The sequence below is a fragment of the Pan paniscus genome, chromosome 10, assembly GCF_029289425.2.
Source record: "Pan paniscus chromosome 10, NHGRI_mPanPan1-v2.0_pri, whole genome shotgun sequence".
Classification (NCBI taxonomy): Eukaryota; Metazoa; Chordata; class Mammalia; order Primates; family Hominidae; genus Pan; species Pan paniscus.
The window spans coordinates 63,894,161-63,917,511 of record NC_073259.2 but is presented as its reverse complement, the minus strand read 5'-3'; the positions used below and the strand labels follow the sequence as shown (position 1 = coordinate 63,917,511).

Genomic DNA, 23,351 nt, shown 5'->3' with positions numbered 1-23,351 from the left:
GTAGCGCATGCCTGTAATCCCAGCTACTTGGGAGGCTGAGGCAGGAGAATCACTTGAACCTGGGAGGCAGAGGTTGCAGTGAGCCGAGATAGTGCCACTGCACTCCAGCCTGGGCAACAGAGTGAGACTGCATCTAAAAAAAAAAAAAAAAAAAAAAAAAATCCTTTAGCTCTAGCTCTGCTTTCCTGCATTTTCAGGTTTTCCAAAAGCATTCTGAATAGTTACTTCAGCCAGTAATCATCTGGCTGGTAGGCTACATTAATTTCCTCTCAATTAGCTAGAATATGTTAGGTAGGACAGAATCCCAAATTCCATTTAAAATTAATTATAAACAGCAAACTGTAATTTTAAAAATATACCTAAGAGCTATTGCAACTTGAATAAGCATTCTTGACACGTAAAGGAGATGTTTGGAATGTCAGACCAGGAATAAGAAAGATGTTTAAGACCTAGAGTAGAATAATATGATGCTCAATCCATACCTCCAAGATAGGCACAGATTTTAACCACATAATAGTGACAAAATCATCAGTTGCTTTATCCTGATGTATCAGCCCACTCACTTTTTATAATAATGAATAAAAAAAATTTTAGCAGTCATTTTGATTATGATGATAGTCTTAAATTTTTTGGAATAAGACCTTGTGTCACAAAATACAGTTCATAAAACACCAATTTGAGCTATACACAGATATTTTTCTTTAAACATAAAGATGGTATTAAAAGTATCTGAGAAAGACATTCTTGTGAATTCTTTTTTCTGCCCAAGACTCAACTCATAAGCTAACCGATTAAGAAAGCCCAGCAAAAAGAGTCCACTTGATATGAGTAAAAATTAATCTTTTGTTTCCTTTCCTGATTTTTATTCCTCTGTATTGTTCCTATTCATGTATTTTCAGGCAGTCAATATTTATGCACTGATTGATAAGAATAAAGAGTCTCTTTAGCAAAGAGAAGTGTTACATAATTTCTGTAAAGTACAACTTTTAATCTGGACCAATCTGGTAAAGATATGAATAGGACAGTGGAAAATGATAGTCTGAAGAATAGGGACCTTTGTAAGGTGGTCAACTGGTTGTAGATGTGCTGCTTCAGCGTCTCAGTGAGACATGTACTCTTAAAAATACTGGGTTCAGGAAGACCATGGGTGACCAGGCAAGCATAGCCATATTTGTTTTGATTTTATTTGTTTGCTTTAACAACTTAAGAACTGTTGAGAGATTTCAAAATAATGGCCTAAAACCCTGAAGCTTAGTTCATAAAACAATCATTTTTAAAAATCAGGATCTTATTTACCCATTTAAATACCACTTCCACCTTTTAAATTTACTTAAAGAAAAAGCTGGCCAGGCGGGGTGGCTCCTGTAATCCCAGCACCTTGGGAGGCCAAGGCAGGTGGATCACGAGATCAGAAGATGGAGACTATCCTGGCCAACATGGTGAAACCCCGTCTCTACTAAAAATACAAAAAATTAGCTGGGCGTGGTGGTGCGCACCTGTAGTCCCAGCTACTCAGGAGGCTGAGGCAGGAGAATTGCTTGAACCCAGGAGGCGGAGGTTGCAGTGAGCCAAGATTGTGCCACTGCACTCCAGCCTGGTGACAGAATGAGAGTCTGTCTCAAAAAAAAAAAAAAAAAAAAAAAAAGAAAAAAAAGAAAAATTTACAAAGTAACTTAATTAATTAAACCATGTACTTGTCTGTATATCTAAAGTAACCAACAGAAAATATGGTTATGACTGGTTATGATAGTATAACATTAGAAATATTGCCAATTCCATTATTTATTAACTTCATATTGCTTATATTTACACATGAAACATAAAGAGTTTAAATAATTAGCCAAATAACTGAGGCTGAAGTTGATGATTCAGTTGTCTTTCTATTTTTGGGAAAGCCAATCTCTGGGCTGAACTATCTAGATACTTTCATCAAGTTTCCATTTTGTTTGTACTATCTCATCTAGCATTACTCTTCTAGTTTTATGGTAAATTCTTCTCCACAAGTAAATGCATTTAGATTCTGATTTTCAATAGTAAGTTCTGGCCTCTTTTGGGGTCTACATCTTACAAAAAAGAAAAATAGCTATTTGATAGTCAAGAAAATTAGACCCTGATTTAATTATCTTCTTAATTATCTGGGACTACGCACAAGGCTAGATCAAATAAGTCATGAGTATTCAGAATAAGATATGGATGAGCAAAGGTAACTAGAATGAAAATGCATACAAGCCAGGCGCGCTGGCTCACACCTGTAGTCCCAGCACTTTGGGAGGCCAGGCAGGCGGATCATGAGGTCAGGAGTTTGAGACCAGCCTGGCCAATATGGTGAAACCCCATCTCTACTAAAAATATGAAAACCAGCTGGGCGAGGTGCCGTGCACCTGTAGTCCCAGCTACTCGGGAGGCTGAGACAGGAGAATTGCTTGAACCTGGGAGGCAGAGGTTGCAGTGACCTGAGATCATGCCACTGCACTCCAGCCTGGGTGACAGAGCAAGACTCTGTCTCAAAAAATAAATAAATAAATAATACAAAAAGAAAGAAAAGAAAATGCATAATCATGAAAATGTAGATGCAGTAAATTTCTAAAGTTTGGTACCAAGATATGCATTAAAAATTATATTTGGTATGTGGTTTTTTTGGTGTGTATGTGCTGGAGAAGACAGTTGTAACTGAATGCATTAAAAATGTACATGGAGACATTCATTTTCCAGAGAGTAGCTCATATTGATATTCCAAAACAACTTGCCCCTAACTCTGTGACTAATTAGAAACAAGACTGATAGTTATAGCCTTTCTTTCTAAAGGTACGGTTTGCTTCCTCTGACAACTCCCCACTCCAGCTAGATTTCCAGTGTAAGAGACAATGAAAATTTCTTTTAAGAATTTAAATAATTTTAAGTAATAAAATTTAATATATAAAAGGATATTATACATTCAAAACACATTTACTATACGATGACAGGTGGGAAAAAGTGAAGTTTATGCCATTTGTAGGAGAAATGCATTACAAATTGCTTTTCTTCTTTAACCAGCATACACAGGCATAAAATGCATTGAGAAAAAAGAATATGTTTTAAAATATGTAATGACAAATTCCGGGGAGGCCTTCACAAAGCAGACTGCACCTTTATCTTAAGGTGGCAATTTTATAAGCCTATCTCATAAGTGGACGGTCAAGAAACTATAGTAACTCAGGAAAGTGACTTTTTAGGGCTTTATGAATTCACATTTTTAATATGACTACAGTATTTAAGAATGTTGGTGATGACCTAATGATAGAATGATGAACTAAAGACTGAGAGGGACATTTAAACACCTACTCATCCTTTAACAGCTCTTTAAGTTTGACTTTCTCCAGAAAAAATTCCTAACTCCCAAGGCAAAGTTAGTGAAGCAACTTTCATCCCTCTCTTAAATCTCTTACCAAATGCATTGTCATGATCTCTTCAGGTGCCAGTTTCCTCCACAAAACCCAGAGTTCCTCCAGGGCAAAAATAGGTCCCATTCCCTTTTGAAATCTCAGAAATTTAAATAGTGGTTTGGATAGAGCAGGCCTTCAACAAGTACTCAAGGAATAACAATAGGGTTGGATAAGAGGGAGAATAAAGGCAGACCAGTGGCAGAATACCAAGAAGGCTGGACTAGCTAGCTGTCATTCTCAAATTTCTGATAGCTGGTTCTACAATTGCGGAAGAGTCTTGGGGACTTAATTTCTTCACCTGAAGAATGAGGCCACTAACAGAAGCTCCCTAGATGTGTTTGTTTTTGACCTAAATGTTTTCCAAAACTTGACTCTCACTGCTCTTGGGGCAAGTGTTTTTTCCCTTCTCTAGTCTGATGAAGCCCCTACCATTCCTCATGGTCTTACACCTGCCCACTTAAGTGCCTACCTGAACTCTGAGGCATTTTAATTTATTACCTCTAAATTGCTTCCAGTTCTTGTCCTTTAAGAGAAGAAAGAAGACTAGGGGGGGAGGAGGGAAGAAAGAAGAAAAGAAAGAGGAGGAAAGAAGCTATAAGAATAATATGCAGAAATGATGATAAAACTTTGGCAGCAATTTCAGACTTCTCCCGAATAATAATCATTGGTTTTATTGATGCTACATCCAGGGGTTTTCCAATCAGTGATGTAGAAAACAGAGTTAATAGTCAGGTCACACCAATTCCCTAGGAACTGATACTATGAGCCACCGTATAAATTCACACTAAATTAAAAAAAAAAAAGGGACTCACAATAGGTGTGTGTGTGTGTGTGTGTGTGTGTGTGTGTGTGTCTAGGAGGGTATGGAATCAAAGAAGACAGCCATTTCTTTTTTTTTTCTTTTTTTTTGAAGTAGAGTCTTGCTCTGTTGCCCGGACTGGAGTGCAGTGGCGTGACTTTGGCTCACTGCAAGCTCTGCCTCCTGGGTTCAAGCGATTCTCCTACCTCAGCCTCCCGAGTGGCCAGGATTACAGGTGCCCGCCACTACACCCAGCTAATTTTTTGTATTTTTAGTAGAGATGAGGTTTCACCACGTTGGGCAGGCTGCTCTTGAACTCCTGACTTCGTGATCCGCCTGCCTTGGCCTCCCAAAGTGCTGGGATTACAGGCATGAGCCACCGTGCCCGGCCTACTTTTGGGTAATTTAAAATTCTAAGCCTATTATATAAATATTTTGGAATTTGAAATATTTGGAAGAGCAATCTGATAACTGCAATACATATTTTAACTAAGTTATACTTCTTACTCCAAGTAAATAAAGGATGCTGTGAAAAAAAAAAAGAGATATTTTAGCAGCTTTTCTCCACTGAAGAAGAAAAAGAGGAAAAAAAGAAAAAGAGGAAAAAAAGCAAGAAAAAAAAGCAAGAAGAAAACATGCTGAAGTTTCCTTATACTGTCCAAGAAAACAAAGGAATTGTTTCTTCTTTGAAAAGGAATGTTTTAGAGAAATATGCCTGCACCTTAGTTATCTAGATTGTGATGTTAAAGTAGTCAACTAATGGAAATTCAATGCTAGCAGCGTGCTGATAAATGTTTAACAACCAGCTTTCTGGGGCTGGGAGAGGGGGACATGTCTGACTTATAGTGTTTACCAATTTCTTTCTTTCTTTGTTTTTAGAGATGGGTCCATTTAGCCCAGGCTGGACCTCTGGGCTCAAGCAATCCTCCTGCCTCAGCCTCCCAAGTTGTTGAGACTACTGGCACACACCACCATGCCTGGCTTGTGTTTGCCAGTTTCTTAGTAAAATACTCCCATCATGGCTAGTTTCAAGCTACCAACATGATGTCACTGAACATGGAATTATGCTGAAATGCCAAGAATCACTCTCACTTGCTGGCTCCAACACACTGGAGTGTACAATTTATTTTCCTCTCCTATCTTGGATTTTCCCACTCATTAAGCTAGTGTAGTATTACTTAAGAAAAAATTGGAAACTTACATGGGCACATGGTTATCCCTATTGCAAAATTTGCATCACCTTTAAGTGAGTGACTTCAATTGTGAAAAGTATGTAATTCCAAAGGGACCTGAAGACAGCACCGATGCCTGTGGTAAATGCTGTTGTGGGCACATGCTCATCCTAAAGACAAATGATCCGATACATCCTCAAGGTGGTGGACCTGACAGTGCTAGTCTTTTTTGAAGGATAAGTTATGCATGTTCTCTTAGATGAGTGATCTCACCATAGAAGCTTCAGATGGGCAGAACTGAAGTCACTAACACAAGTTCATTAGTTAAGCAAACATTTTATATGCAGAGCAGATTTACTCAGCACCATTGCCACATGCAGACCAGAAATGATCTCAATGTCAAGTCTAGTAAACGGAGAAAGTTCACTGTTGTATGCACAAGTTTTTCTCCAAAATGGACGGAAATAATTTACTATAGTAATCTAAATCAAACACAATGCCTGAAATACTACTCAATTTAGTTCACTGTCGGCTCTGAATACACTCTCGGCTCTGAAAATAACACCAATGAATTTGTGGCAATTAAGATATTCGGTAACGTTCATGATTTTTAAAAATATAGTTAAGATTAACTCTTACTAGAACCAGTCAACATCTGTCTTAAAATTTTTAAGAGTGAGCTGTAGACATAAATGAGCAACTACTCAGCAGATACCTCTATGTCCTGGAAATCAATGCTACGTGACTGCAGGTTCCATGGAGTTCTTTTCTTACATACTGACTCATATCCTGAATATTCTCCTAGTGGCCTTTCTATTCATTGTGACAACATTTACCCTGAAGTCGTCTACAATGCCATCTCCTACCTTGGAAAGGTGTCCCATTTCATATGCTTCATCTTTGTATCTTCTTTGATTATATGAAATGCAGGGCAGAGTTCTACATGCACAGAACTTCAAAAAGAACAACACCGAAATGCTGATACAGTGCCCATAATGACAACTGAATATGTCTGTAAATTGGCAATATCTGACCCTGTGATGTCTTGAGACTATGAGGGGCAGGGGCTTTATCCACAAAATCACAATCTGTGGACATGTGACAAATACTAATGTATCTAGCATACTGACTAAGACCTTTGGCTTTGAAGACAAGCTTCCGGCATTTGAGTTTCAACTCTGTCTACTACTAGCCATATGACTTTAGGAAAATTACTCAACCTCTCTGAGGCTGTTTCCTCATCTATAAAATGAGGAAAACCTATCTTGTAGGGGGTGCTACTGAGAGTAAACTGAGAAAAGCCTCATAAAGCATTTAGAGCAGTTTCTAGAACATAACAACAATAAATGTTAGCTATTATTGTTATAAATGAGATATACAGATGAAATCGGAATGGACAGTTTAGTAAGCATATACATTATGGCACTCACTTCCCAGATTTTGGCTATATTCTGCTTTTGGAAGGTGAAATTCAAACGAGTGGTCTGGACTGTTTTGCAAACACTGTTTAAAACGGTGCTATTCTGACTGGAGTGTATTCAGCTACTATCTGTTCTGAAAAATGTGTGCCAACCAGGGCATTGCTACAACCAACCAATGTATAGCTTCTACTCATCAATCATAAGGGGAGACTACAGGAAGAGATTTGTAACTAACATCATTGCCTTTAGATTTTTACCTTCACAATACACCTTTCCTGTTAATACTATTATTCTTCTTCTTCCCACAAAAATTATCATATCTCTGTCCTCCATACTAGCTAATTTTGCTTACAGAAGAAAAAAATTAACTCCTGTTTCTCAAATAACTGAAAATAGAATTACCATTCAATCCAGCAATCCTATTACTGGGTGTATATACAAAGGAAAATAAACTGTTCTATCAAAAAGGCACATGCGCGCGCATGTTCATCACAGCACTGTTCACAATAACAAAGACATGGCTAGGTTCCCATCAATAGGGGACTGGATAAGGAAAATGTGGTACACATACACCATGGAATACTACACAGCCAAGAAAAAGAATGAAATCATGTCCTTGGCAGCAACATGGATGCAGCTGGAGGCCATTATTCTAAGCAAATTAATGCAGCAACAGAAAACCAAATATCACATGTTCTCACTTAAAAATGGGAGCTAAACACTGGGTACAAATAGACACAAAGATGGGAACAATAAACACTGGGGATTTCAAAAGCAGGGAGGGACAGAGCAGGAAAAAGGGTTGAAAATCCATCTATTGGGTACTAAGTTCACTATTTGAGTGATGGGCACATTAGAAGGCCAAACCTCGGAATCACGCAATGTACCTGTGTGACAAACCTGTACATGTACTTCCTGAATTGAAAATTAAAAAAAAAAAAAATTAACTCCTTGATGTGATCCTCAAGATCGCCACTATCTGGCTTTAGCCTATGTTTCCAATTTCTGTTTGATTACTTTCTATCACAAACTCCATACTCTTATCAGACTTGATTATTCACCAAATTCACCATCAATTTTCATTTGTTCACTCATTCATTTATTCATTTTATTCAAATACCTTGCTTACTTACTATATGCTGAAAACTTTGCGAAGTGTTAGGCATTAAAAATGTTTTTTAAATGCATAGGCTTAGCTTTTATGGCACAATCTATTAATAGTAGCAAAGGTATGTAAACAACTATCATATAACAGCAATGTGACAAAATCAGTAACAGTGGTGACTTGCCTATGAATTCCCGTTTGAACCCTCAGGAACAAGGACTAGCTTTTGCTGGGGAAGCTGGAAAATGTTTCATAGAACATTTATGAACATTATGAACTTTATTTTTGGTTTTAAATCGTTAGGAGATTAAGTATTCAACAGGCAGATAATAGAAAATGTTTACCAGGCAAATAAAATTAAATAAAGTATTGATATGAAAGTACTATGACATCTAAGGAAAAGCAAGCACTTTGGTGGGTGTGAAGTATATTTGTGGGAAAAAAGGTGGTAATGAAGGTTGTGGATAGACTGAAAAAGGCTGTGGATGCTGTGATGGACCAAGATGTCTTCCATTTTTGTTTGGTTCACTCAGTAAGTTCTTCCACCCCTTTTCTTATGGTAACAGATTTTGCTGTCCTTGCTATAAAAGGAGGTATCTGATCCAGGCTTGGACAATCCAGGCCAACAGTTGCTCAAATGATGTGCCCCTTTCTGAATCAAGGCCAGGAAAAAACTTTCCCTGTGATTGGCACAATCATTTTAAGAAAGATGTGCACTTTTTTTTTTTTTTGTGGCTAAGCAAGGGCTGCCTACGATTAAGTTATCTGCTCAGTAGAGAAGGCTTCTTTGCATTTGCAGGAAATGAGCCCACTATGAAAAAAGAAGAGCAAGCAGAGATGACATACAAACAGAAAAAGAGTGAGTCCTAGGAATGCTGAATTCTGTCCCAAAAAGGGAATACGGTCATGGTTCCTGGTATACTTCCTTCACTTCCTCAAGTGACCTGCAATATCTCAGCCACATGGGCCAATGAATTCCGACTTGTTTCAGTGAGTTTAAGTTCAGTTCCCACCATTTTCAATGGAAAGAGTCCTAATACATCTGCCATACTAAGAACTCTGTTTTATGTGGTAAGGCAATGGGAGCTGGAGAGAAACTTTAAGACGTGAAATATGTTTAAGCAGGTGAGCGATGGATCAAAGTGCACTAGAAAAGCAGATTCAATGGGCAGTACAGAAGATGGATTTGAGGAAGGCCACTTAGGCACTTCTTATGCCTTTCAAGAATGTGGTCCTTTATCTTTAGAGAATTTCTGACTACCAAAATAGTCCAGCAAGGCCCAGCTCACTTGACACCTCTTTTCTAGTGCCCTTCTGATCTCACCGGATGCCATGAATGGTCCTTTGTTCTGCATTCCCGCAGCACTTCACTTGCACCTTTGACATCCTAGTTCGCAAACTTCAGTGACTGTCAGAATCACCTAGAGGCTTGTTAAAACTAGATTGCCGGGCCCAACCTTGAGTGTTTCTGATTCAGAAGGTCTGGGGTGGGACCTGAGAATTCTAACAACTTCCAGGTGGTGCTGGACCTGTGGCCAGCTTTGAGAACTGCTGCTCTAACACATTTCATTGTAGCTGTCTTCTAGTTCACTTGCTTATCTGTGTCCCCTGCTCCACTAAACATTTCTTACAGATATTCTTGTTTTATATTTTTTGAGACAGGGTCTTGCTCTGTCACTCAGGCTAGAGTGCAGTGGTGCAATCATGGCTCACTGGAACCTCAACCTCCTGTGCTCAAGAGATTCTCTGTCCCAGCCTCCCGAATAGGTGGGACTACATGTGCACACCACCATGTCCAGCTAATTTTTTCATTTTTTTGTGGAGACAGGGTCTTGCTATGTTGCCTAGGCTGGTCTCGAACTCCTGACCTCAACTGATCCTTCTGCCTCAGCCTCCCAAAGTGCTGGTATTACAAGTGTGAGCCACCGCACCCAGCCAAGGGTTTTCTTATTCATCTTTGTATAGCCTTCAGTAGCTAACATAATGCTTTACACAAAATTGGTATTTGATATGTATTACTGTGTGATTAACTATGGAGATAAAATAAACATCTTATCATAATAAATTCTTTTAGTTACCATCCAAATAAAGTCTCTCAAAAAATAAACTGTGTAGGCCGGGCACGGTGGCTCACGCCTATAATCCCAGCACTTCGGGAGGCCAAGGCAGGTAGATCACTGTACTCCAGCCTGGGCAACAGAGCGAGACTCTGTTTTAAAAAAGATAAATAAATAAATAAAATAAACAAACCATCAAACAAACTGTGTAACTAGAAAAGAACCAAAGGCAGAATATATCCTGACTTCCTTGGGGCTACCTAATTTTTTATTGCATCTTCTATCAGGGCAGGGTACAGGTAGCGTTACCTTAGGCATCCAGTGACGTTGTAGAATATGTCAAAATCGAGCAAACCATTTGCTTTTGGGTAGTCTCCTTCAGGCCACCCAGAAAAGGGGATGATGATATTCTCCGTCAGCGTAAGCAATGCTTCTGTTATCATGAGATTCTTGAGTTTGTCATTAGATGACAAATTCCACAGCAAACCTAGAAAAGCACAGAGTTACCATGAAAACAGTGCAGGGTGGGACCAAAATGACCGCTGAAAAGTTCAGTCAAGGCCATCAACTCCAGGGCTATGACTAGTCATAAAAAAATTTGGGGGGTGGGGGGGCCAGCCCCTTTCTCAACTGGAAGAACCCAATTAGAACTCATTAGATGGTGATGGAGGCTGACCCACATGAGCAATAAATACATGGCTTAGGCTACAAACTGTGCAGGTTTAAACTAATCAGATATACAAATAAAGGCCAGACATACTTAAGCATTTATTGCTGTTTCTCCTAAAGGGCCCTACCACAAAGCTGACCTGACCGGGATAATAAAGTCTGGGCTCACCAATAGGCAGGCTTAAAATGGTCCTATTGTAACTAAAACTTCAACATTTTTAAAGAGTCATATTTTTTTCTCCCTTAGATATACATGGGAAAATATCTTCCCTGCCTCCTTCCCCACTAACTGTAACTTTCACCTGACATTGTGCCTCCCAGTAAGAGCAGGGAAGGTCTGCAGAAAGCCTTTCTCCATGCCTGTCAACAGGAAGCTGATCAACATCACCAGTTAATGTTATTGACTGCTACCCAATGACAGAATCATGTCCTCCAGCAATTTATTCTGGCTACCTCATGTATCCTTATTTTATAGTTTGGCAGTGAAGGAGAGACAACAGCATCTTCCCTATTGGCCAACTTGCATGGCCTAAGTACTGCTCAAAGATTAGTACCCTATTTACTCATTAAATTTTCTCTTTCCTCTTGAATCCCCCATATTAAAGAGAAACACCATATAGGCCAATCCAGAAGAAACTGAGATAATAGCATGTTGTACTTTATAAGGTATATACTGTGACATACAGACTGAGGCTGAGTACTGAGAGAAAACAGAAAGTGGCATATACATTTAGGATTTTTTTTGTTTTTGAAATTTGGAGCTCGAATCCTTCTGATTCAGTGGAAGGAAGACTGTACACTGATTGCTTGCTATTCCAGGGACTCCCAGCAGGTGTAAAGTTGCCTCGTCATCTTTCTTTCTTTTTTTTTGAGACTGCGTCTCACTCTATTGCCCATGCTGGAGTGCAGTGGTGGCTTGATCTCGGTTCATTGCAATCTCCACCTCTCAGGTTCAAGCGATGCTCCTGCCTCAGCCTCCCAAGTAGCTGGAATTACAGGTGCCCGCCACCATGCCTGACTAATTTTTGTATTTTCGGTAGAGACGGGTTTCACCATGTTGGCCAGGCTGGTCTCAAACTCCTGACCTCAAATGATCTGCTGCCTCGATCTCCCAAAGTGCTTGGATTACAGGCATGAGCCATTGCCTGGCCCGCCTCATCATCTTTCATACCGTAATGGGTTACACTAACTCACTAATGCCCAGGAAAAGGAGAAGAGGGGCAGAAAGAGAAGGGATGACTCTTCCCTTTCTACCCTATCCTTCTCACTGCCCAGGCAACAATTCCTACTTCTTTTTTTTCCCCCGAGATGGAGTACTGCTTTGTTGCCAAGGCTGAAGTGCGGTGGCGCAATCTCGGCTACCTGCAACCTCTGCCTCCCAGGTTCAAGCAATTCTCCTGCCTCAGCTTCCCGAGTAGCTGGGATTACAGGCACACACCACCATGCCTGGCTAATTTTTGTATTCTCAGTAGAGACGTGGTTTCACCATGTTGGCCAGGCTGGTCTCGAACCCTTGACCTGGTGATCCGCCCACCTCGGCCTCCCAAAGTGCTGAGATTACAGGCGTGAGCCACTGTGCCTGGCCCAGCAATTCCTACTTTTTTTTTTTTGAGACAGAGTCTCACTCGGTCACCTAGGCTGGAGTGTAGTGGTGCAATCTTGGCTCACTGCAACCTCTGCCTCCCGGGTTCAAGTGATTCTCCTGCCTCAGTCTCCTGAGTAGCTGGGATTACAGGCGCAGACCATGACACCCGGCTAATTTTTTTGTATTTTGAGTAGAGACAGGGGTCTCACCATGTTGGTCAGGCTGGTCTCAAACTCCTGACCTCGTGATCCGCCCGCCTTGGCCTCCCAAAGTGCTGGGATTACAGGCGTGAGCCACCGCGCCCGGCCAGCCATTCCTACTTCTTAAATTGACTGTATGGTCTGTACAAAGAAAAGAGGAAGCATAGGTACTCAGGGCAGGCTCCTTTATGAACACAGCAAATGTGGCAGACTTGGCTGAACTATGTGGCAAACATCACCTCCCCTGAAATAAGAGCCTGTATAGTTAAAGCTTGGTAATTACTCAGCATACTTATATTTGGTCCAACCAATTAGAACACATTAGGCTTCATGCAGTCTTTTGGGCTTAAACAGTTTGCTTCTGCTGTGCACAGGTAGCTACTTTTTGAAACTGTAACCAGATTTCCACTGGAGCCTACACAGAGCTTCCATTAGATACAGTGACACTGTGTCTGGTGTCTTGTGAGGACTAGATTTCTGGCTTATGAGGAGGTATTTTCCTGATCAAACTAGCATTTGGGGTTAAGGAGCAGTGTCCCTCAGCCACAGGTTTTGCAATACAATGACTTCATTCCTCCTGCTTCTCCTTAAGAGGCCCTGGAAGAGGGACAGATAAAACTCAGAAGGTGGTTGAAAACAATTTAAAGACAAGTCTGAGGTTGAGTTTTGGTTACTAAGCTACAAAAGCAAGTTAGAAAGAAGAGAGAAATGAAGAAAAAAAAAAAAGCTTCTTTAGTCCTAAATAAGCAAACAAATTAATAGTCTCTGCCTGCCAGAAGCTTAAGAATGTGAAGCATAATGACATTTCCTCCTTTTAAAAAGGACCACACAGGGCACTCAAAGAAAAAGTACACCTTACAATAAAAACCAGAGAGGATTAATTGGAACAAAGGGAGTGGAATTTTCCTTCGACAGTCAATATCCTTTAGAGCTTGCCATGCTCCATTATTTCTACAAAAGTATATGATTTTGGAAGTTTCAGCATAATTTTAGAATTTCTAATATAGGATTTTGCATAGAAATGTCATGCCTGTCAAATTTCTGGGTGGCATGAAAGCTGTGAAAGAACTAAGATGTTCAATAGAGATTCAGAATTACATATGCTCATACACACACACCCTCACACAAAATCAGTGAGTAACCAACTACAAACTGGGAAAATATGTACAATATGAGATAAAAGGTTAATACTCTAAATATATAGAATTTTTATAAATCACTAAAAAGCGAAACACCAGTAGAAAAATTGGGAAGGTACATAACACAAAACCAACTGATATTAGGAGCTAATGTACACAGGAATCCATGTTCTCTAGTAACTAAAGAAATACAAACTTAAACAACTAGATATCATTTTCCATGACTAGAGGATGCAAAACCAGAACCAATGAGTGGAAATTCTAAAGAAGGAGATTTTGGCTCACTGAAAGTATAAACTTCTAAGAGAGCTTTGAAGAAAACAGAAGGAACTACTTGTAAGACCCAGCTCTATCACTGGAGGGAATAAAAATTAGCTTATCTCTTATCAGAAAGTAGATGAGGGCTTTTACCCTGAAATTAAAGTGTTAGACTAGATGAGCAGTTTCCAAATGAGCCCAGTGACAAAACAGACTCACAGTCTTGGGCCATGCCCCAAATTTGCTGAGCCAGAGTCTCAGGATGGAGTTCAGGAACTTATATTTTAAAAAAAGATTCCAGTTTTGGGCATGAGGAAACCAATAGACTAGATGAGTCTGAATAGATGTCCCTTCAATGATCAGATTCTGGATTACCTAATATAATATTTACGGTTTGGGTTTTCATGTGTCCCATCTTTAACTTCTGGTCAATTTTTTCATAGTGTCTTAATGTCTGCTAGTATAGTTCTTTGTTGCAGATGGTCTGTCTGCCTGTAATTTTCTACCATGAGGCTCTCATTCTAGCCAAAAAGAAAGGGATCTGGACTCTGTTAAGGGATACAATTAGAATAATTACCAATTATAAGAGACAATAACTCCATTAGCCAGAAATTTACTGCCAACCGTGATGTTTGTAAAAAATAGCTAACCAGTAAAGAGAGCTTAGATATTACAACTCATGTTAAATAATAATGACCTCGGCTGGGCGCGGTGGCTCATGCCTGTAATCCCAGCACTCTGGGAGGCCAAGGCGGGCGGATCACGAGGTCAGGAGATTGAGACCATCCTGGCTAACATGGTAAAACCCGTCTCTACTAAAAAGACAAAAAAAATTAGCCGGGCGTGGTGGCGGGCGCCTGTAGTCCCATCTACTTGGGAGGCTGAGGCAGGAGAATGGCGTGAACCCGGGAGGCGGAGCTTGCAGTGAGCCGAGATCATGCCACTGTACTCCAGCCTTGGCAACAGAGCGAGACTCCGTCTCAAAAAAATAAATAAAAATAATAATAAAAAAAATAATGACCTCTAGGACAGAAAATACAGTAATTTAACAAATCTGCCTTAACACATAGACAGCAAAACTTACAAATTTTATGATTAAATAAATCCCTATCTTCAGTGAAAAAGAATGAGGAGGAAAAGATGAGGACTATGACTGCTCGGACAAGGACAAGAAAGAAAACTGGTTCTTTTTAACCGTGTTTTTCAAAGTGGTCAAAGAGTGGGAGGAATTTTTTTTTTATTTACAATTTCCCTTGCATAGATATACCCCTCCTTTCATCTAAATTTTGCAAATCTTAACTGGAATATCAGATTATTGAAACGGCCACGTATTCCAAGTTATATATAAACCCAGGGTACCTTGTTACACATTACGAATGCGGAATAAAATAATATACAATTACTTAAAGAAAGTGCATAATAAATATTTTATAGCAAAACATTCTGAGTATTTTATTAAATACAGCAATCCAATTAAGTACTTCTATAAAATATGCAGGGATTAATATGCAGTTTGAACACATTTCACTGACAATCACCCCGACTCTTTCATATGTAATGAAAGAGGGATAAGAACCCCTGCTACACTCTTATCATGACTTGTCTGTTTTAATCCAAGGCATATCCCTGCTCACTCCAGCCAATGCTCACTACTCAGTGACCTTGAAGATGAACTTCTGAGACTAAGATGTACCGTTCTCATTTCAATTACGGGAACACTACCATGCTCACTTAGTAAGGGAGAAAGAACAATCGCACCGGGGTGGGGGGAGTGGGGGTGTCTTTGATCCTGAAGTTCTTTCATTAGAAGAGAAGATCCTAGGCTACTACTGCAGAAGTAGAGCGAGAGATGAAGACAGCTTGAACCAAGGCAGAGACAAGAAGACAGAGGGGCTGGCGCAGTGGCTCACGCCTGTAATCCCAACACTTTGGGAGGCTGAGGCTGGCAGATCACCTGAGGTCGGGAGTTCGAGACCAGCCTGACCAACATGGAGAAACCCCCATCTCTACTAAAAACACAAAATTAGCCAGGCATGGTGGCGCATGCCTGTAATCCCAGCTACTCGGGAGGCTGAGGCAGGAGAATCGCTTGAATCTGGGAGGCAGAGGTTGCAGTGAGCCAAGATCGCGTCATTGCACTCCAGCCTGGGTAACAAGAATGAAACTCCTTCTCAAAAAAAAAAAAAAAAAAAAAAGAAGAGAGAGGAAGGGTGTCAGAGGAGTGAGGAAGAGCTCTCTGATCAGAGGAGTCTCAAAGACAAGCCCCTTCTCAAAGACTATACAAATGAGTCATCACGTGCCTCAAAAGTAGGTGGGGTGACAGCAAAACACTCAGACACAACTAGGTTCAAACCTGGGCTTTGTTCTTTACCATTTAGGCAACCTTGGGCAATTTACTTAACCCCTCTGAGTCTCACACTGATCATACGTAAGTCACCAATTATGCTTCCACCTCTTACGGAGTTGTCAGGGGAAACAGGGATAAAAAAACAGAAAGCCCTAGCTTAGTGATCAACACATAATAGGGGTTCAGAAAAAAAAAAAAGGTCGTAGAAATAGACCAGTAAGATTCACATATATACTTACTTTCTTTGTGTTTCTAAACAAAGATATAAACATGTCTATATTAGGTTAACAATTTATTTCTGAGGCCCAGAAAGCCCTTATTTAGCTCTTCTATTAGTAGAGCCAAAGGGAGTAATTTAGAAGGATTTGTATCAGATGTTCAAACGTCTGTTTGGTTCAATTAGCATGTAATGAACACCCTCCAGTAGGGATGTTTGGCTTATACTAGAAATCCTGGGTGCTGCACAATCAACTTCCATTTATCAACTCTATAGATGATCTAATGATGCCTGAATGGTTTCATATGGCATCAACATCACAGAATGTTCTCTGATGTTAGTCTCCTATTGCCTATGCAGGAGAAGAGGAAGCGTGATTCAATGGCTTGTTCCCTTGACACACACACACACGCAAGCACACACACACTTCCCAAGCTTTCTAACTACCAGGCACCCTAACTCCAAATCACGCTATTTTCCATGTCTCCTCTAAATGACCGGCAGCTAGTTTCTTTCTGCCTCTTTGCCTTGCTAGTGATGCTCACTTTGCCAGGAATAACTTTCATCCTCTTTCAAAACACCAATCCAAAGCCTATTCCTTTTTTAAGGTCCACAATGAAACATAACCCCTTCAGGAAGTATTTCCTGACTATAAAACTAGTAGATGGAGAAACAAAATCCAACGCGGGTGCAGTGGCATGTCCCTGTAGTCCCAGCTACTGAGGAGGCTGAGGCAGGAGGATCTCATGAGCCCAGAAGACCAGCCCAGGCAGCACAGCGAGATCCCCATCCTTTAAAAAAAACAAAAACAAAAAAACCCCAAATCCACACCGTCCCTAGGCTGTGATTCTCAGTACCTGACCCCTGAAAGCTGCTCTGTAAATGTTGGTTAAATGAATGGAATCACTTTTAATTTCTACAGGCATTTTAATACAAATCATGGATATGAAAATAAATCCCTCATGGGACCTGACAGAATGCTGGCAAGAGGGTAGCATGGTACTGGTCGGGCGCGGTGGCTCACGCTTGTAATCCTAGCACTTTGAGACGCGGAGGCAGGCGGATCGCCTGAGGTCAGGAGCTCAAGACCAGCCTGACCAACGTGGGGAAACCCCGTCTCTACTAAAAATACAAAAAATTAGCTGGGCGTGGTGGTGGGCACCTGTAATCCCAGCTACTTGGGAGACTGAGGCAGGGAGAATTGCTTGAACCCTGGAACCAGAGGTTGCAGTGAGCTGAGATCATGCCACTGCACTCCAGCCTGGGCAACAGAGCAAGACTCTGTCTGAAAAAGAAAAAGAGAATAGAGAGAGTAGCATGGTACCTCACATAGTTTTATAACATTAAAATATATCAGAATTTAAAATGTGATATTTAGCAACATGTATACAGCTGGAGGTCATTATCCTAAGCAAATTAATGCAAAAACAAAAAATCAAATACCACATATTCTCACTTACAAATGGGAGCTAAACATTGGGTATACATGGACATAAAGATGAATAAAAGAGGGAGGAAAGGACGGGGGCAAGGGTTGAAAAACTATCTGTAGGGTACTATGCTGAGTACCTGGGTGACAGGACCATTCGTATCCCAAACCTCAGCATCACACAATATATCCATGTGACACACTTGAACATGTAACCCCCAATCTAAAATGAATGTTGAATTTTTTAAAATGTGATATTTTAAGATATAAAGCGAGTAGAGATAACATAATGACAAAATCTTTATAGAAAAATTAAACCTATTATATAACAAAATGAAGCAGGTAGAAGAGCAAAATATATTCAATTTACTTTAAAACAATATTTGTGGAGTATTTCCTTTAAAAGTATTTACCAGAACACTGTCAACTATTACACAGTTAAAAAAAAAAAAACACCTCTTCTATGATGTATATTCTTTGAGCATTGGTTTCCTCATCTGTAAAATTGAGATATAGCACCTGATAATACCTAGAAACCCAAGGTTTTTGTGATAATTAAATTAGAAAATGTACGTATATCGCTGAGACATTGAAGGTATTTAACAAAAATTTACTGATGATTGCACTCAGTTATGCCTCCTGCAATCTTTGTTAATTTTTTTGAGATAAGGTCTCACTCTGTTGCCCAGGCTGGAGTACAGTGGTGCAATCATGGCTCACTGCACCAGCCTCAGCCTCCTAGGCTCAAGCAATCCTCCCACCTCAGCCTCCTGAATAGCTGAGACTACAGGCACACACCACTAACACACCTGGCTAATTCTTTATTTTTCGTAGAGACAGGGTCCCACTATGTTGGCCAGGCTGGTCTCGAACTCCTGGGCTCAAGCAATCCTCCTGCCTGGGCCTCCCAAAGTGCTGGGATTACAGGCATGAGCTACTGCACCCAGCCCCTCCTGTACTCTTTGTACTGTGTGCAGGGAACACAAGCAGAGAGCTGATGGTGATGGCAGGGAGAGTGCTTATTCTGGAACATCAACAAATCATCTTCTCTTTTATCATACGACTGTTCATTTAAATGAAACTAGCCCCTTCTCTTCATGCTTAGAGGACATATTACTAACACTGCTGTTTTAATTCTATCTGATTAGTCCATCTCTCCAATTCATTGCATAAAAAGGAGACATTTGCTCAAATCAGTATTTGAACAAAAATGTGAAGTAGAGAATTAAAAAAACAAACATATCCAGTTACTCTTTTCTTCTTTAAGGTTTCAGTGAGCTAAGGAGGTGGTACTGAGAGGAGTCCAGATAATGGAAAGATTGGAAAAAACAGTTTCTAATATTTGATTAAATTGATCCTCCACATTGGAAAACTATGTGACACTCCATTTCATTTTCTATAGATCCAGCAAGCTGGTTGTTGAGTAAATAATACAAACAACTGGGTGTGGTTCTTGTCAGTTTTCTTTAGAAAGAAAGAAACCAAAATTTAGTTTGGGACACCTAGGATAACAGTGAAATCCTACATGTTCTTAAACTACAAAGTGGGCTGTTAGTGAATTTAAGCAGAATTTTCATTGCAGTGAGTCTTGTCAAATTGTTTTAAAGACATTTAGTCAAAGATGCATAGAGTTTCTAATTAAGAATATTTAAGCAAAAGCCGCAGAACATTTTCCCCTTTAGAAAAAAGGAATTCAGGCTGGGCGCAGTGGCTCATGGCTCATGCCTGTAATCCCAGCACTTTGGGAGGCTGAGGCGGGCGGATCACGAGGTCAGGAGTTCGAGACCAGCCTGGCCAACATGGTGAAACTAAACTTTAGTAGAAACATGGTCTCTACTAAAAATACAAAAATTAGCCGGGTGTGGTAGCACATACCTGTAATCCCAGCTACTAGGGAGGCTGAGGCAGAATTGCTTGAATCCCGGAGGCGGAGGTTGCAGTGAGCTGAGATTGAGCCACTGCACCTCAGCCTGGGTGATACAGCAAGATTCTGTCTCAAAAAAAAAAAAAAGGAATTCGAATATGGCTCAAATCTGGAGTCTAAGCCAGCAGGTAACAATGTTCCTTTAAAGCCTTCTCTAGCATAACAATGAGCCCATCAATCATTTGCTCCAGGAAACTTAAGAAAAAGAGATGATGTAAGGCATCTGGCTGGGGTGCAAATGTGTTAGGTTCTTCAATGTTCAGTAAGCACTACCTGTTATTTGTTTTTTAGTCTCCAAGTCTCTGGTTTGCTTCAGCACCTGGAGCAGCCGAGGTACCCCATTTAGTTCAGCCACCTCCAATTTGTTGTCATTGTCTTCAAATACTAAGTTTCTCAAGGCCCCACACACAGCTCGCTGAACATCTTCATTCTGAACTTTTAGGAGCTGCAGAAGCTTGGGGATGCCACGAAGCTGGTTAACCTGGGGAAGAAGCAGATGCATATTTCTAATATTAATTTTGATGTGGCATCAAGGCATTCAATGTAATACAAACAGATGAAGTTTACTGATGCTGATTATAACCTTTCTTCATCAACAACTATGTGTAGCACAACTGAGGCTCTTGTAGAATATACCCCGGCTATAAGGCAGTAACTGTCATCAAGGAACTTGTAGTACATTCGGGAAGTTAAGACTGAAACCTATGAAATAATTGAAGGGGAAGATTAAGTGATAAAGGGTGCATAGGTACTAGTTAAACAAAGTTAAGTGATAAAAGCTTGGAGCATAATAAAAATGAAAAGAATTGGGAATCTAGGCAGTAAGGAGAGTTTTTTTTATTAAATAATCCAAAATTATGTACGTTTTTTCCTAAGACAAAACTTTATAGTCCATATAAAATGAATAGTATCACTTTCATTAACAGAAATAAAAATGCATTTACCATGTCAGCCTCAGTAGTAATGCAAACTAACCCTAAATTCTTTTTTGTTTGAGATGCAGTCTGGCTCTGTCACCCAGGCTGGAATGCAGTGGCGGGATGTCGGCTCACTGCAAGCTCCGCCTCCTAGGTTCACACCATTCTCCCGCCTCAGCCTCCGGAGTAGCTGGGACTACAGGCGCCCGCCACCACGCCCGGCTAATTTTTTGTATTTTTAGTAGAGATGGGGTTTCACCATGTTAGCTGGGATGGTCTCGATCTCCTGACCTTGTGATCCGCCCGCCTCGGCCTCCCAAAGTGCTGGGATTACAGGCGTGAGCCACTGCGCCCAGCCACTAACCCTAAATTCTTATAACCAATTGCATGGAGTATTTTAAAAGACTTATAAAACTTATGCAAGCACTTTAAGCAGATAAAATAATTTTACACTTATAAATGTGTTATTTAAAAAATATTCCTTCTATCCAAATACGTAAGAAAGCACACGCTATTAGAGAAAGGGCACAACCAGGAATGGGAAACAAATTGATGTAAGAAGGGGCCAAATAATCCTAATCTAAGCAGGGAGATTTTCTGTTTTAGTCGGAAAATATGATCTAAAGAAATTAGACACAGTGTTGGTGAAATAAAACATTAGGTTGTAGACTGAAGGCTTTCCTTCTCTTAGGCTTCCATTCACATCTGATTTTGAAACTTTTAAGTTGCCAAGAGCTGTTGGTAAAGATCTCATTTTCACTATCTTCATGAAGAAATTTTGAGGAAATAAGTTTTCATGAATGGGCATGAACTTGCCTTTTAGACGAAGTTTGTCACTTAGGAAGGACACCCTAACTACCAGCAGTTTATGCTCAGCGGAGAGCTGCACGCCTGGCCCGGGGCAGATTTGCATATTTTCTATGTACCAAGCTCTAGCCTCCCTTTCATAGACAGGTAAATGGTATTTAGGACACAGCCCTCCAATATTACATATTCCTTTGACAGGACTGGAGAAAAGACTACAAAGGCGGAAATAAATATCAGAATTGTAAAACAATCTAAATAATAGCCACAACAATAACAACCACAGTCATCATAATAAAGCAAAAATCACAACTCCTCTCCCTCCTACTTCTAACATTAAGAAGCATCAGTATAATGTTAGGAGTTTTATATACATTATCTAATTAATAGATTGCAAGAACCTTACGAAGAAAGTACTCTTGATTCCTTTAAGGCTTCACTGGACGTAATAAAGAGTAAATACTTCCACTTGCTGGCTCCCTTCTGAGGAGACATTTGCAGGACAAGAGACAGATGGGAGTGGCCACAGCAATTTTGTTGGACTGTGTCTAAAGCCATTTAAATGCATGATAAAGATTTCTTAGCTGGCCGGGCACGGTGGCTTATGCCTGTAATCCCAGCACTTTGGGAGGTCGAGGTGGGCGGATCATGAGGTCAGGAGTTCGAGACCAGCCTGGCCAACATAGTGAAACCCCATTTCTACTAAAAATACAAAAAAATTAGCCAGGCATGGTGGTGGGTGCCTGTAATCCCAGCTACTTGGGAGGCTGAGGCAGGAGATTTGCTTGAACCCAGGAGGTGGAGCTTGCAGTGAGCAGAAATGGCACCACTGCACTCTAGCTCAGGCAACAGTGTGAGACTCCATCTCAAAAAAAAGATTTCTTAGCTGTCAAGTAAATCTGGTCCAACAGATTATTTCATCACTTCATCTATTCCTATTACAGGCTAAGTATCCCTTATCTGAAAATCTGAAATCTGAAATACTTCAAAATCTGAAACTTTTTGAATGCTAACATAATGCTCCAAGGGAGTAATTCAGATCTCGGATTTTTGGATTAGGAATGCTCAACCAATGTAATGCAAATATTCCAAAATCTGAAAAACCCTAAATTCAAAATACTCCTGGTCTCAAGCATTTTGGATAAGTGATACTTAACCTGTATTACATTTCCTTAGACAAAAAAAAAAAAAAAAAACCAAAATACACAATTTATGTTAAAACAACCTGTAATTCACGTTTCCCTAATTCCCTAATTTTTATTTTATGGTAAGGTTTTAAGGTAAATTCATACTTTTTTTTTTTTTTTGAGACGGAGTCTCGCTCTGTCGCCCAGGTTGGAGTGCAGTGACACGATCTTGGCTCACTGCAATCTCCGCCCCCTGGGTTCAAGCAATTCTCCTGTCTCACTCAGCCTCCCTAATTGCAGGGATTACAGGCACGCCCTACCACGCCCAGCTAATTTTTGTATTCTTAGTGGAGATGTGGTTTTGCCATTTTGGCCAGGCTGGTCTCGAATTCCTGACCTCAAGTGATCCACCTATCTTGGCCTCCCAAAGTGCTAGGATTACAGGCGTGAGCCACCGCGCCCAGCCGGCTTCCTCCTTTTAATAAGTTAAACTAGAGAAAGAAAGGACTTGACTGGCAAAATAGCACTGTGGGATATATACCCGTGTCTTCTGGGTAAGATCTGTTATTCTGCTACTGTGGCACAGTGCCTGTTTTTAGGTTTTTGAGAAAATATAAGTTCATAATATAAATTCACACTTTATAAGCTTCATGAATGCCAGATATACCAAATCCTCCCAGTAGCAGTATACATATCAGATGCAAAAAAAATCCTATTTGTCCTGAGGTACTTTGGCAGCTTTAGAAATATTTTATTAAC

At 40.2% G+C, this 23,351-nt stretch overlaps 1 protein-coding gene across 2 annotated transcripts in view; it reads right to left on the bottom strand.

Annotated features, from left to right (window-relative positions):
- The window catches only part of PKP2 (plakophilin 2), a 106,496-nt gene that overhangs the window by 39,908 nt on the left and 43,237 nt on the right, over positions 1 to 23,351 (bottom strand). For both annotated transcript variants that reach the window (XM_057299471.2, XM_008966323.5), the window contains exons 5-6: positions 20,018 to 20,225; positions 10,286 to 10,463 (exon numbers count right to left, since the gene is read on the bottom strand). In XM_057299471.2, coding sequence (XP_057155454.1) covers positions 10,286 to 10,463; positions 20,018 to 20,225 — 386 coding nt within the window. The remainder of the gene's footprint in view (positions 1 to 10,285; positions 10,464 to 20,017; positions 20,226 to 23,351) is intronic.